General features: G+C 43.0%; 1 protein-coding gene across 1 annotated transcript in view; it reads right to left on the reverse strand.

Moving 5' to 3' along the window:
* Window positions 1-2,479: 2,479 nt before the first annotated feature.
* The window catches only part of LOC124805439 (myrosinase 1-like), a 57,562-nt gene continuing 43,115 nt past the window's right edge, over window positions 2,480-16,926 (reverse strand). Inside the window, exons 9-11 of the mRNA XM_047266000.1 lie at window positions 12,043-12,177; window positions 11,849-11,955; window positions 2,480-2,618 (exon numbers count right to left, since the gene is read on the reverse strand). Coding sequence (XP_047121956.1) covers window positions 2,480-2,618; window positions 11,849-11,955; window positions 12,043-12,177 — 381 coding nt within the window. The remainder of the gene's footprint in view (window positions 2,619-11,848; window positions 11,956-12,042; window positions 12,178-16,926) is intronic.

Genomic DNA, 16,926 nt, shown 5'->3' on the forward strand with positions numbered 1-16,926 from the left:
TCATTCACCCTCAACAACATCCGCCTTCCGACACGGTGATAGCAAAGGTCCGCCCACGTAACCGACAAAGGGCAGACAACGTGGAGATCGTACCTGGGACCCGCCGCAACGCCGCGATTGCTGATGAGGGCAGCTGCATCGCGCAGCACAGCTCTGAGGCGACGCGCCGTACCGACGCAGCGCCTGCCGCCGACAGCAGTACACGACGAACGATAACGAAGAATGGTGAGACGATTCGTTCCGTCCTCCTTCCCCTTAATAACTGAGTCGTGTCTACGCCCAATGAAATCGGCCCTGAGATTTATAATTTTGTTTTGCTTTGTGTAAACAGCACGAAAATACCGGGTGATCAAAAAGTCAGTATAAATTTGAAAACTTAATAAACCACGGAATAATATAGATAGAGAGGTAAAAATTGACACACATGCTTCGAATGACATGGGGTTTTATTAGAACAAAAAAAAAAAAAAAAAACAAAGTTCCCAAACGTCCGACAGATGGCCCTGGACAGCAAAACGTCAGCGACTGCGCATGACAATCGTGTATAAAAGGAGCTGTAATGAGAGAGAGAATCAGATACGCCAGCAATCGCAGCATGTTGACGTTACCTGAAAAGGCGCTTTTAGTGAAGCTATATTATCAGAATGGGGAATGTATTACTTCAGCGTTACGATCCTATCGCCATAGGAAGGGGATTCGAACGGTAAAGGTCCGTTGACAAATGCAGCTGTGGCGAGAATGATTTCGAAGTTCGAAGCCACGGGTTGTTTAAACACTACACCCCGTAGTGGCCGACCGAGCACAAGGCGTAATGCTGCTGAGACAGTTCAGGAAGAAATGGTGACTAGCGGGTTCGTCTATCCACGGGGAAGTCAGCGCTCGTGCAGACGCACGTCGCACCGGCATTCCATACAGTACTGTGTGGTTGGCACTTAGGCGTACCCTCCGATGCTATCCGTACAAAATCCACCTCCGTCATGAACTGTTACATGGCGATTTAGTGAAGCGGAGGGCATTTGCGGTGTGGGCGTTTCAAAAGATGGCGGAAGTTGACGATTGTTTGAGTAACGTGTTGTGGACCGACGAAGCTCATTTCACGCTCCGAGGGTCTGTCAACGCCCACAACTGCAGAATTTGGGCTAACAAAAATCCTACAACTGTCGTGGAAACTCCATTGCATGACGAGAAAGTCACGGTATGGGTTAGATTTACCACACCTACCGTTATCGGGCGTTTTTTCTTCGAAGAAATGCGTGATTCTGGTTTTGTATCTGCTACCGTGACGGGTGAGAGGTAAGCCGATATGTTACAGAATCGCATCATCCCCAGTCTGGCTGATAAACACCTGCTGGAACGTACGATGTTTATGCAGGATGGCGCTCCACCCCATATTGCTAGACGCGTGAAAGATCTCTGCGCGCGTCGTTTGGTGATGATCGTGTGCTCAGGCGCCACTTTCGTCATGCTTGGCCTCCCAGGTCCTCAGACCTCAGTCCGTGCGATTATTGGCTCTGGGGTTACCTGAAGTCGCAAGTGTATCGTGATCGACCGACATCTCTAGGGATGCTGAAAGACAACATCCCTCGCCAATACCTCACCATAACTCCGGACATGCTTTACAGTGCTGTTCACAACATTATTGCTCGACTACAGCTATTGTTGAGGAATGATGGTGGACATATTGAGCATTTCCTATAAAGAACATCATCTTTGCTTTGTCTGACTTTGTTATGCTGATTATTGCTATTCAGATCAGATGAAGCGCCATCTGTCGGACATTTTTTGAACTTTTGTACTTTTTTGGTTCTAATAAAACGCATGCCATTCCAAGCATGTGTGTCAATTTGTACCTCTCTATCTACATTGTTCCGTGATTTATTCAGTTTACAAATTTATACTGACTTTTTGATCACCTGGTACATTTCTTTCACGTTTTGATCACATAAGCAATCTTTTACATTCATGCATGAATCCCTTAATTTTGTACCCTTGAGTTCATTTAATTTCTCGAGTTCAGTACATTTTTGGCTACCATCATGAGGCCACCTCACTAGTAATTTTCATGGTATCTGATGTCACAAAATAATTTCTCGAGTTGACTCCCAACGTTGTTCGACCTCATTGGTAATGTTCACGGTATACACTGTCACAAAATAATTTCATGAGATCGCGGCAAGATGTAGTTGTAGTTGTAGATGTAGATGAATAAAAACTTGACAGCCTCTCAATTATGTATGAAGGGTCACTTGTTTAAGTATCAAGCTACCTTCACGAGTTATCAGATCATATGTTTTTGTCATAATTTGTAATACGGATGATGCAAACGTTACAAAGGAACATGAAAATCTGAATAAAAATCGTCTGTGATATATGCTAATGTTTATTAGTATTCAAAGAACGTATTTAAATGATTAACAGTGTTAGCCAGAGTCATTTATTTCACCATTACAGACAGTCACGTAAAGTGGTAGCAAAAAGTTCAGACAAGACTGTAGCGGAAGTATTCCTGAGGCACCTCCCTGCTCTCGTAGATCTGCGATATGACACCTGCAGAAGCCTTCGGCGTCCTCGTTCTGTTCGGGCTGTCGAAATCCACCTGATACAGGCCGTATTTCACTCTGGAAAGAGATAAAATTAGTAAGCACAAACTGCGACAAGTCACAAATAAAAACGGAGACCCATGACGTCTATAATTAGTTTCGTCCATTCCAGTTTATGATCAGACATTTTTTCTCCTTACACTATGGATTTCGGTCAGCATGGACCATTTTCGGTTCTGTTTAAAATCTGTCGTAAGACGACAAAGCCAGTGTGTCGTCGTCAGAAATACGAGCAAAATCAGCTGAAATAAACGAAAAAATGAAAGGAAAATGTAATCCATACAAATGAATCCTGATGTTGCAAAATGTCACTTATCACAAATTTGTTAACCAGAAGGAGGAAGAGTGAGAAATAACAGAGAAACAGCAGTTGAAGAAACAACGAAAGGAAATGCAACCTTGGCAGGGGACAAAAGAAACAGAAAATGGTAGGTGTAAGGGGAATCTCGATAGTGTAACGCCGATATTTGTTTCTCTATACGTATGATTATACATAGGCCTACACTCCGCAAGCAGCGGCACATTGCAGAGTGGAGGGTACTTTGAATCAGTATTAGTGGTTTTCTTTCCTACTCCATTCGTGTATTGGGCGAGGGAAACATGTCTGCCTACGCCCCTCTTTATCTCTCTTTACCGAATTCTCCTCATTACTACGTGAAATATACCATACTGGCAGCATAATACTAAATGGTTCAAATGGCTCTGAGAACTATGGGCCTTAACATCTGTGGTCATCAGTCCCCTAGAACTCGGAACTACTTAAACTTAACTAACCTAAGAACATCACACACATCCTTGCCCGAGGCAGGATTCGAACCTGCGACCGTAGCGGTCACGCGCTTCCAGACTGAAGCGCCCAGAACCGCACGGCCACACCGGCCGGCCAGCATAATACTCGCACAGGCTTCCTGCAGTACCTGGTCTCTACAGTTACCCAACAAGTTTTCGTCAGAAGTAAGTCGACTTTTCTCCAAAGTCCCCATTTAAGTTCCCTGAGCATCTCTGTCACGTTTTCAAATGAACTGTACAGACTTGTTACGATCCTAAAGGCGCGTCTCAGGTCGCTCGATGTCTGTCGTCCTACGTGCTTGATAACGAGTTCAAAACGCTGCTTCCAAAATGTAGAACTGCTCTCACTAACGAATTCATTTATAGATGAACTGGATTTTGATTGGATCCTTCCAGCAAACTTAAGTGTTCTATTCGCATTTCGTAATACTGCTTTTACGCATTCGTCCAAAATCGGCTGCTATTTCGTTCTTTGTCCTTGTTCGTTTCCAGATAACAACAATTCATCTGTGGTATGGTGATAACAAAATTAAACTGATGATAACGCAGAGAGCTCTGGTTGCGTCTAAAACGAAGCGTGTTTGTATCAGACGCAAGTTATTATGTAGTCCCTTCCACGCGCCTGTTCGTGAAATAGATAAGTATGCAAAAGGATTTATAGTTAAGGATTTATAGTTACAATAGCTGATCACAAGTATCCAGACAACCCTATGAAATATGACATTGACCGCTAGATGCCATGAGAGGGGGAGCCGCCCTCATATAAGGAGCCGGGAAGTGTTGCATTGTTGGTAGAGAAATAGTTACAGGCGAACTGGTCCGTCAGACCACCTCAGTGACCCAGAACATAAACTAGTCACTGGGTGTCACCAGAGTAACAAATCCATTGGGGACGTTTCAAGCCCTCTGAAGCTGGACTATTGATGATATGACAGTGAAGTGGAATGTGGAAGGAACAACCACTCCGCAGGGTGGCTGTAAAGAAATCGAATGGAATCAGCTTGGAAGAATCATTCGTGAGTACAGATGTGCTGCCAGCTGTCCAACTAGCACAATGAGTTTAGAAAGTTGAAGAAAGTTGATTATAATGGTTGAACAACTGCTCATATGCCACGTGTCTCTGTAGTCAGTGTTATGAGACGCCTGAAGTGGTATACAGAGTAACGCTACCGGTCAGTGCGTGACTCGAATCAAGTGATTCGGAGTGAAGAATCACGCTGTAAGCTGTGTCCCTCGGTTGGAGGATTTTTTTGGTGAATTCGTGGAAAGCGATACCCGCCATCGTACATAGTGCCAACAGGTAATGGGAGCGGACGTAGTGTTACAGTATGGGGGAGCCTTATTGCGCTTAAAAAAATCGATAAATGCCGTAGAAAAAATTCCGAGACGATGGCTGTATCAGCACTATAACCAACCCTGTCATAAAACAGCATCTGTAAGTCACTGAGTTAATGTCAGTAACATCCCTAAAACAGACTGGTCCGCTTAGAGTCCCGACTTGAACCGAATTCAGCACCTTTGGGATACGTTAGAACGTCGTTCGAGACTTTGCATCCAACACGAATACATTTTCTGGTTTTGGCTCTAGAGGAGAATGCTCTGCCATCCCTCCACACACATCAGACATCTCGTTGAATGTGTCCCTGCGCTGAATTTGTAAGGTGGCATCATTTTGAGCCACATTACAACTACCACTCCGGAAAGAAGACCCTTTAATGGTATAAACATCGAGACAGGAAACCATAAACGATACTGACATCGGCTAGGTATTTTAATTTGTAGCAGAATGTCTGCACGTTGGGCGATAGTAAAGCGGACGGAGACGGGAGGCTGGCAGGAGAACGGGAAAGACACAAGCTGCCTACCCTGCTACGTCACAGGGCGCTTCTACAGGCAGTTTCACAACGTAGTACAAACCCTGCCGCGGCGCGCGCTTTAAATCTGTGACGACACCGTGTACAGATACGTCCCGTCTGCCTTTATTTTTAGACAAATGCGTTAAGAGTATAAAAAAACAAAAGACGATAGCTACTTCGAAACAAAACATTATAGAGTAAATGATATTAACATAAGAACAGAAGTCAGGATTCTACTACAAACATAGAACCGAAGGCCTATTCATATGAATGTATGTTCCTCTATTCGTAAGACGAACCAGATATAGTGCAGTCAGTCTGTACAATTTAAGGCTTGTTCTTACTTTGTGTTTCCACTAAAAGGTAGAAGTTATCATTGAAGGGCTGCATTAAAACTTAACAATTCTTGCAACACGAAGAGTGTTTAAAAAGTAACCATAAATTTATAATTACGTGTGTTGTATTAGTTCGATTCGCACTGCTTTTTTTGTGATTATCTTCGTAAACATGTCTGAAAAGTATTTCCAGTAAATCCCATTTCACGCAATGTCTTGTGTAAAACATCTTTCTGCAACGAAAATGTATTTTTTGTTTCACGCCAGCGAGTAATTTCCGTAATGTGGGCATTATTTTTTGGTTTATGTAAAAGTCTTCCATCGTTTGTCGAATGACCGATTTTGTGAAAGTGTCTATAACGACGGGTTTCCTCCCTAAATTATTAGTTTCCCTTCGCGGCGATTCCAGTAAACCATGCGCCTTGTTTTCGCGTTCCTTCCTTATTATTTTGGCGAGGCTGACGTTTCCATAAACTGCAGCCCTTTGATTGGGACTGGTAATATTAGCCAACAGTTCTTTTTGTGTAGCCTCCTTAACACAAGCTGTAATAACGTTAGAGACGATCGAACGCTCGTTCTGCGCAAATATCTCCTTCGTATTCTGCGCATGTTCCGTCAATGCAGGGCGATTATCCATCACCTCCGGATACTGAAGTATATCAGTGAGTACACAAAGTCAACTGACTGAGATTGGCAACTAAGATCCCACGAACAGAAACGACGTATATCACTGCACGGCGAACTACACCGCTAGATAGGTAACGGGCAACTGATTTTGGGTTGCCCTGTAGGCCAGTGGCAGGGTTCTTCCGGGAAAGGCCACTTCCCCCACCAAAAGCGCTGCTCGCTCTTGAGTTTACAGACAGACTATAGGCAGGCAGGTCTGAGAGCTGAAGACAACAACGCCCGTAAGCTCCTGGAAACCCCAGATGGGTGGACCGCGGCTTAGCGGGAGCCACGTGGCCGAGGACAAGGAGAAGACACAAGGGCTCGCTCACAAAACGCGTGGCGGCGTGTAGGTGGTTTTCCCACAGGCCGGAGCGGAAGCTTCTGGAACAGTCTGGAGGTTTCTAGAAGCTTCGGTCGATTGCAAAAATGAGATTGGTCGGCGCTTGGAAACGAACGCCTTCCATGATTGGCCACGCACATTAAAAGGGGGAAGAAAAAAGAACAGGAGCTACGAAAAAGCATAGCGACTGAGAAGCTCTTGTTCCTGGGGCGTCGAGGAGAGAGGTTGGTCCTGGCGAGGTGTGCGACCTCGTTGCTTAGGACAGAGTACTTGTAGCGAGAGCCTGGGGATCGTCTGGTGTTCCACGGCAGCCGCGGAGGTGCCTACGGAACTTTTGGTGAGGCAGAATTAATGTTACCTCGCTGAGGCGAGAACCTTTGCAGCGATAAGCGTTAGATCACTGTAGTGGTCGTGCATTCACAACGGCGGTTAGGGAAGTAAAGTAAATTGCTGATCACGTGTCTTCTTTTTCGTTCTATACTGAGGCTTCACGTTGCTAGTCGGAAGTGTAGTTCTAAATATAATTGCAATTGCCATAGCTGATGTCAGTATTCCGCGCTTGAATTAATGACCGCGAATATATCACAGAACAGTGACAGACAGAACGATTACCAAATGTGAATAGGCAGAACTAAAATGTTGCTCGTACTGTGTAATCTTGTATAGAGTAAATTGCAGAAGAGCAAAGAACTTAACACTGTTGAGTGTATCATTTCATAGCTAGAACTTTCCTTGGTCATTTTATTATCTCCTTATACGTGTATTTCATGTTTGCAACCACCTGGTGGAGGCAGTGTTTGTAGGTCAGCACGTCTGAACATTCTAGCATATACTGAGGATATGGTTAGAAACAAACCAGATTTGCCTACGACTAGCTGATGTCACATATAGAGCAAAGGATAAGCTTACCCTTCTGGAGAGCGTCAGGGCGACAAACTAGCGTTATAAAATCCGCTGTGCAAAATTTTTCACTTATACGTTCGGCTCGCAGGCTTACCCCTCAGCAGAAAAGAACAAAACAGAAGCGGTAGCTTACAAGTTCAAACCGAAATAAAGACTCAGGGTGGACACAGTCCACATTAATGCCCAGTAGTAGGCGTCGAGGTGCTGTTGATTGTATCGTGTATGCACAGGTGCAGATGAGGTCCTGTATATGCCAGGTCTTGGGTTCTAATTATTGAATGACGATAGATATGTCATAAGAGGGTATACGTATTGAGAACCATGGATTAAGATGCATTTGAAGAAATCAGCGGGTGTGGGAAATAACTACTCAGTTCTGCCCTAACCGAACATGCAAAAGAAAATGATGATCTTACAAGAGAAAGTTACTGAGATATTTTATGCAAGCATTTATTACTAACTCGACTTTGTAGTGTAACTATTTATAGCACAGGGTGATTATAATTAAAGTTAAACTTTCGGACCGCCGGAAAAATAATACCACTGGTCAGAATGACGTCAAATTGCATCGGAATATTATTGGAGAAAGGGGAAAACGTATGGCAGAACAAAAATAAATATTTACAAAATGTACCAATAAATGGCGCTGTAAGCATCATAATTCAATAGTGGTCGACTGCAAATGACAAATGAATCATACAACGATGCTAAGGTGTATGTTTGACGTTAAACAACCTGTACTACCCAGTGTGCATCGGGGTACAGATGTGCTACTGTTAGTTACGTAAGCCCATCCACAACGGCACGGTCATATCACATCGGATGGGAAAAATCGGTTTTTAATTGTCCTGAGGACAAAACCCGCATAAAAAGTATCACTCACACCGGTTTTCAATTGCCCTGAGGCCAACAACCTCATAAAAATCATCAGTCAAAATCAAATCCGATTAATAATTTTCGTGTGACTGGCGCAAAACGTGTTCAACATGCTGTCCACCCTTTTCTGCAACAAGTCGAAATCGAGAAACAGCATGTTCCACAAACTGATCGAAGTGTATCCCGGGTCATGTTCAGAATGTGTTGCGTAATGCGTGCCTTCAATGCAGCTATGTTTGCAGTCGGAACACTGAACATAACATCTTTCAGATAGCTCCACAGCCAGAAGTCAAACGGATTAAGATCAGATGACCGGGACGGCCAGGCTGTAGGGAAATGGCGGCTGATAATTCTAGAATTTCCGAAACGGCGCTTCAGTAGCTGCTTAACTGGATCTGCAATGTGCGAAGGTGCGCCATCTTGCATAAAAATGGTTCAAATGGCTCTGAGCACTATGGGACTTAACATCTGAGGTCATCAATCCCCTAGAACTTAGAACTAGTTAAACCTAACTAAGGACATCACACACATTCATGCCCGAGGCAGGATTCGAACCTGCGACCGTAGCGGTCGCTCGGTTCCAGACTGAAGCGCCTAGAACCGCTCGGCAACACCGGCCGGTACATAAAAATGATCCCATACACGCTGTTGGAGAGCTGGAATGACGTGGTTGCGCAAAAGGCGCTCCTAGCCCTTACCAGTGACGTTATAGGTAACAGAACTAGATGCAACCGTCTCTTCGAAAAAATATGGCCCTATGATAAATGATGCCGGAAACCCGCACCACACAGTGACTTTTTCAGGATGAAGTGGCACTGGTTGATTTGCGTGTAGATTTTCTGTTGCCCATACTCGTCAATTCTGGGTATTGACATATCCTGTCAGATGGAAGAGGGTTTCGTCTGCCACAAAAACTTCCACAGTCAGTCATTATCCACTTCCATGCGAGCAAGAAATTCTAAAGCAAATGTCTCTCTTGCTGGCAGGTCAACAGAAAGCAACTCGTGCACATAGGTAATTTTGAATGGATACAAAGAAGGATGTTTCGTAGGATTTTACACACCGTGCTCACGGGTATGTCCAATGTTCGGGCAGTTCTCCGTGCACTGCACGTTTGCACGCCGCCACTCGTCCCCTTCTGCACTGCTGTGGCCACTGCTTCCACTGGCGTCGAATCTGTTCGTTTCCTCTCTCTACCATGTAGCACACCAAAAGAACCCGTCATTTCGAATTTCCGAATCATTTTCTCCAGACCCACGGCAGTCATTGGACCAACGGCTTTTTTCAAACCCTTCGGTGTCCGGAACTTTTGCAGAGCGACCTGTCCACAGTCATCATTCTTGTAATACAGCTTTACAAGCAGAGCGCGATCCTGCATTGAGACAGTCATGGCGAACGTCGTAGACACGAAAGGAGGAACAGCCATGTACCCAGCCTGTTTATACCAACTTCAATGGGTCGTGCGCATGACAGGTGCTTTAATTTACGTATTGTGACACACATAGCGCCATCTATTGATCAATTTCCACACTATTTTTTTCTTGTGTCATACTTTTTCCCCTTCTCCGATAATATTCAGTTGCATTTTGACGTTATTCTGACCAGTGGTGTTATTTCTACAGAGTTTTGGAAGTGTAATTATAATCACTCTGTACATCAGAGGTACAGAGACGTAGCAGGACTAATAATTAGACTGGTTTAGTGTTATTGAATACGGAAATATTTTATAAAATTGTTTAATTGTATGTAGGCAATAGAGGAACATCTTGCATGTTGTGGCAGTCCATTCTTGACTATTCAAAGCCGTCTTTAATATTATTATTTCTTATTATCGAGGAGTATGGATGGAACAGCTTAGTGAAAACATTCAATGTTCAACATTCGTTTATGTGTAAGCATCTCCCATGAGTTTTAGGGGTACTTTGAAATCCGGGATTTGACTCTCTTGATTTTATCGCAGATAATTCGTTAACGGTAGAGAATAAGCGATCTTCTTACGGCAGGAATTCAGCTACAGTTCAATGTACAAATCATATTTACAAGAAATCAAACACGTAAGATAACACATGAGATTAATAGAAGAGCAGATAGAAGAGGCTGACAGTCTTAAATTCCTGGGATTACAACTTGATAATAAATTCAGTTGGGAGGAGCACACCACAGAACTGCACAAACGCCTTAACAAATCTGTATTTGCAGTTCGAGTGTTAGCAGACATAGGCGACATAAGAATGAAAAAGCTTCCAAACTTTGCTTATTTTCATTCCATAATGTCATATGGTATAATATTTTGGGGTAACTCTTCAAGTCAAACAAAAGTTTTCAGAGTCCAAAAGCGTGTAATACGTGTTATTTGTGGAGTAAATTCACGGACATCCTGTAGAAACCTCTTCAAAGAACTGGGTATACTAACTACTACCTCTCAGTATGTTTACTCCTTAATGAAATTTGTCCTAAATAATATATCTCTTTTTACAACAAACAGCTCAGTTCATACATACAATACCAGGAACAAAAATGATCTGCACAAGGACTTAAAAGCACCTACTTTAGTTCAAAAAGGGGTCCACTACTCAGGAACACTCATCTTCAATAATTTTCCAGCGAACATAAAAAATTTAGTTACAAATAAAGATCAGTTTAAAAGGAGCCTGAAAGACTTACTAGTGGCCAAATCCTTCTACCCCATTGACGAATTTTTTAATAGAAACAAATGATGTATTGTGTATATTCATACTATTAGTATTGTTATTTCGGCTTAAAAAAATGACATGTTCCACATCCACGAGGATCTCCTCAGCACGGATCTATGGAACGAAAAACTAATCTAATATAGTCTAATACACAAAAACAAAACAGAGAACTCATGAATGTGCCCTGGGCCAGCCCTTAGAGCAATCTTGTTTATGAGTATTTTTCTGAAACAACAAACGACTCGACGTTCTCTCTCAGGCATCTGTAGAGTTTATAAGTGAACTGTGTAAGAAATGTAACTACTGCGTTTCCGTAAATAATATGTGGAACTCAGCAATATCAAACATTTTGCTAAATCACAGTGTGAAGAAGAATATTTAATGTGTTTCGTGGCTTGTTTGAAGTTGTCTGTCAGTTTGATAAATGCAAGAATTTATTGTAATTTTTTAGGATCCTGACTGATATTTACTGTCGAAGTTATAGGTATTATGGTAGTACTCCTGTTGTTCACGAACCATGTGACCAGAAGAATTATATACTGTGGAGAAAGTGTAAATCACATGATCGTTTTTGGTTATTATCATTCACACTCAGAAGTATGTACCGCTGACCAGAGAGAAAGTTCTGTAGAAGACCTAGGACAACAGTTTCGGCAGTGCCTGTGGTAACTCAGTCATTGCCTATTGCCGAAGAAGAGATTCTTAAGATGGCAAAAACGCTACTGCTTTCTCCCAATTTCCATTATGAGCAAATGCAAAGGGAAAAAAAGAATGCATAAGCACTCACGTGAATCCCTCGTTCCATTCCAGGTTGTCCATAAGACTCCATGCAGTGTAGCCGATTACTGGAACGCCGTCTATGTGAACAGCTTGTAGAAGAGCCGTTAAGTAAGACTGTAATGTAGATACAACATATTTAAAAGGTTCATTTTACGGAGGTAAACTGCTAATGTTAACTGTGACAGAAAGTAAGGAACTTACCGTAAAGTAATTGATTCTGTCGGTGTCATTGAGACCACCATTATTTCCCAGGCCGTTTTCTGTCACAAAGATTGGATAACCTGGGTATTCGTTAACGATCCAGTTCAGCAGGTTGCGGAATCCCCATGGATATTGCTGGAACCATAAAAAATGAAGCCTCATTTAACGTAAACATGAACATGAGAGAAGGGACTCTGAAATGGTAAGCTCCCTGGAAAAAAAATTAGTCGTTCCGGTGCGCACACACATGATGCGTTGAGCCTTCACACGTGGCTCAGCGGTCGGGTCACGCGCTAAAACCGCACGCGCACTGCCTCTACACGATTACAAGGCAGTAGCGACCAGTGGGGCAATTTATGTTTTAAGCGGACATTGTATGTAAACATGCATAAATGTAAGGACCTGATAGAGTGGCAAAAGGGGCTTGTCTGCTTGGCCGTGCCCACGCACGTACGTTGTGTGAAGCTGTTGGATCTGTTGCTGCTTCGCAGTGGACCGTTCATCGTGTCTACACACGGAGCCACGAAACACGACGTCCCAGTGCTCACATCGGTGCATGAAGACAACAACACCAAAGTTCGTCAGGCTGTAACAACATTTGCTTCATATTGTGAACACTCCCCCACCCTATTACATCTCGGTTGTGCGGAAAAATAATCTGGCTTGGGCACCACAGAAAATAAGTGGGACATACTGGAACACCAGCTAAAACGCGGACATCAGCATTCCCGCAGTTTCGAGGAATTACGCGATCAAATTCTAAGCGAGTGCCGTAACCTGGATGCAGCATACCTGCAAAACATTGTGGAGTCACTTCCTATCCGAACCCAGGCAGTTATCAAGTCCTGGGGCGGAACTACAAAGTATTAAATGATGCTTGTAATGATTACTTTAGCAGTGACTAATTTTTTGTCTTGTGAGGTCATGAAATATTTAGCAAGCGATGCACACCAAGTAGGTTACGGTTACCAACCAACTGAAATAATTTAATAAATGCTGTAGAAGTGTGGTCTCCTTTCTTTCCACCTCTGCTTTTCATCTGTTCACTGCCACCGTCCATTCTCTATGAAATGTGTAGCAACAGAATTAAGCAAAATACAACAACAAACAAGACTACAACCAGCATCACCATGTTATTAGAAAACGACAGTTTCAAAACACATCATTTTTTAAATTGCCTCGGTATCTTACTTATATATAGCTTTTAATTTTCTGTTGTGGCCTCTCATTATAGACTACTGTAAAGTGATTCGTGAATTTCTTCAACTTTTTCCAACGTGACTGTCTTCTCGTACGTCCAATTTTCAACATAGGTTTAGTTCTTCTGCAGTAAGAAACTTCAGTTAAGACGCTTCACTGTACTTCGCTTGTCCTTTGTAACCCATTACACACTTGATATAACACAGTTGGAACAGTAACTGTTGAAAAAAAAATTAGTCGAGGACAGTCTGTGGACTTTGACAGCAAGAATGCCATGAGAAGCCAGTATATCAAGCTATTTATGAGCTCCAGCCATCGCAGTCGAGTCCCTTTATAACGCAGTCATAATCAGTGTTAATTCATACTCATTGACACTGATCATGTCCCCATAATAAATAGGTCCGACAACGTTGGCTGTAACATACCTCGACATTCTTCACCATGTTTTATTTTCTGCCTTCATGTGTGCTTTACAAAAGAAGCTGTATGTTGACTTAGATGCGGCAACGGACTTGCCGCAGTGGATACACCGGTTCCCGGGAGATCACCAAAGTTAAGCGCTGTTGCGCGTTGCTGGCACTTGGATGGGTGACCATCCCGCTGCCATGCTCTCTTGCCATTTTTCGGGGTGCTCTCAGCCCCTTGATGCCAATTGAGGAGCTACTCGACCGAATAGAAGCGGCTTCGGTCAAGAATACCATCATAACGACCGGGAGAGTGGTGTGCTGACCATGCCCCTCCTATCTGCATCCCCCTCTGAGGATGACACGGCGGTCGCATGATCCCGGTGGCCACTAGTGGCCTGAAGACGGAGTGCTAATGTTGACTTAGATGCAAATGCTTGATAATGACGATGAGACTGAAATTGGCCAACAGCAAATACAAGTATTACATGAAGTTTCTGCCCCTTGGCATACATTTCTTCATTTAGCCAGTATTTGATCTATTAGAACCTAGTTATGAAGAAAGCGACTGAAATAAATGCAATAATTGTATGAAAATTAACACACTGCCACACAAGACCTTGTGAAGTGTCATAGCATAGCACACAGTATTAGCTACCAGAATACATAAGGACCGTTATTGTCCAACTACGTATTACCTGGCAGAACGAAAGACTTTACTAATTACAGTATACTATCACACAGACGGACACACACAGCAGTATTACGAGTACGAAAAATAATTTCTAAGCTACTACATTTAGATGTAGGCATTTAACTAGAATTAGGAAATTGTCTTTTTGTTTGCGTTACTTACAAAGTGCGATTCAGTTGTCAAGGTGTATCTCCTGTAATACTAGCTGGAGAAGTAACACACAGTCATGCAGTTAAAGGTTTCAGAAACTGAGCATTTTGATATACCAGGAAGCTCTGTATCTCATTAAATTTAGTTTGTAGATATTTTAGATTATATTGATGTTAGCGTTCTTTAAGTGGTTGAGGAATGTAGACGGTATGTCTTCGCAAATTCTCGTATGCTCTTGACATGTTATACTGAAGTTGCGCTCTCTGTCCATCTAAAATTTGTTACAATCCTTGCATTCGATTTCGTATATGTCTGAGTTTGTGTATACTAGTTGCAGGAATGTATGTTGGTTTAATCTTTTTTATGTTTCTGTGCATAATTATATAATTTTATGTCCTTGTGAATTACTGGTTGCGTAGGTGTAGTTTTTCTTTTGTATAGCTGCTTTACTATATCTGGACTAGAACCATTTTGTTGTGCTATATACAGTAATTTATCAAGTTCTTCCTGTAGGGAAGGTTGGTTTAGTGGTAGATTTTGTACCCTGTTGATCATGGCTGGGGAGTGCCTCAGGTTGGCGTACTTCCAAGCTGTGTCGACTGGGAACGAGGGTCTCTGTGCGATCGATTCAGAACGCTGTTGTAGATGGCATCTAGTCTGCATGACGAGTGAAATTTTCAGTGGACTTCAGCGTAGCGTGCAGTGGCGATTTGGGTATATTCCGCGGGCACCTGGCACACTGTACTTTACTTTTACTAATTATATAATATTAGGACTTCATCATTTTATTGGAGGGTCGAACTAACTGGACAACCGAGTTTGAAACAGCTTCAACGAATCTGGAACTTTGAGTAATTTTTAATTGTGGTGAAGTGATTATTTGCTTATTTTTGTAGCTCCTTCAGCACTTAAGGTTGTATGAACTTGGATTTCAAACTAATAAACATTACCTGAAGTAGCCTGTGTCCACGACCACCATTTCAAAATATGACTCTCGAGCCCTATATTAGCGTTTCAGACAGCAGTAGGAGAAAATGGAGGCAGCCACTTCGATCGTCATTGTGGAAGAAATTGTCAGCAGCGGTATATTCCCAGCGACAAGAGGCACTGTTTGATGCTGATCAGCAGACGTTGTACCAACGTCATGGATTCATTTTGAAACCTGTCACAGCATCTGATGAAGTGAGGGAAAGTGGTAAGTGTACAGCGATCCCTCCGTCGGATGCGGAAGTTAAGCCCGACTTCCCTAACCGTATAACCCGAGGGCCAGTTTGATACGAAACACGAAAACGCTACCCTTTTTTGTGGGAATAGTTCTTGAATACTGTTTCCCGAGAACAGCAGTGCCACCACGGGTATTGCTGCACAGTTTTTTCACACAGACTGGCGTGCATTTATTCATGTTTATTCCAACCGAAAAAAGTCTCCGAATAGTAGACTTCCCCGTTCCCTCTCATCTTAAAACACAGCAGCTCCCCACAACGATGTCGATTTTTTTTGTAACACTTCTGCGTTCGACGATTTTGTTATAGATGAAACCAAGGGTTTTACAGCTGTTTAGAGTGGTATGCACCGAAACACTCGTTCAGCTGGACTCTAAGAGGAGCCGTCGTTTTGAACAGTGTGATAGGGCGACCGTATTGGAACAAGTTTTGCAAATTTCACGAGACTAGCATTTTAGCTAAAGCGACTAATTGTCGTACGTGCTTGTATTAAAGCAACAGAAATTTATGCACACTATAATAAGTTTAACAGAAACGGTGACTGAGCTATAGCAAATAATTTTGGATGCGCACTTTGCGCAACGAGAAGGACTCCAATGGTTCAAATGGCTCTGAGCACTATGGGACTCAACTGCTGTGGTCATCAGTCCCCTAGAACTTAGAACTACTTAAACCTAACTAACCTAAGGACATCACACACATCCATGCCCGAGGCAGGATTCGAACCTGCGACTGTAGCAGTCGCACGGTTCCGGACTGCGCGCCTAGAACCGCGAGACCACCGCGGCCGGCAAGGACTCCAGTGACCGATTACTTGCAGCCAGAGCGAGAGCACCAGCAGCAGCGAGTACTGTTTGTATAAAGCGTTTATTTTGCATTTTGTTTACGACCTTCCACTAAGGAAGGGATTCTATTTGTGTTTATCTGCTCTGCATAGTAACTAACAGTTCTTGATAAAACTACGTAGTTTTCGTGTTAGATTTCTTAGTGTTTTCTTGATCGTTTAGAGCAGAAAGCGCCCTAAAACCGTCTTTTGTTTGTTTCGCGGCCGTTAGCCACTAGTCACTTGAATCAGCAGTTGTCTTGAGACAGCCAGAGCGAGAGCACCAGCAGCAGCGAGTACTGTTTGTATAAAGCGTTTTTGTACTTATTTGCTGCCCTTAGCTTTTAAATAGTTTTTCTGGGAAAACCTAGCGTAGTTTTCGCGTCTCGT

The sequence above is a fragment of the Schistocerca piceifrons genome, chromosome 7 (assembly GCF_021461385.2).
Source record: "Schistocerca piceifrons isolate TAMUIC-IGC-003096 chromosome 7, iqSchPice1.1, whole genome shotgun sequence".
NCBI classification, from domain to species: Eukaryota; Metazoa; Arthropoda; class Insecta; order Orthoptera; family Acrididae; genus Schistocerca; species Schistocerca piceifrons.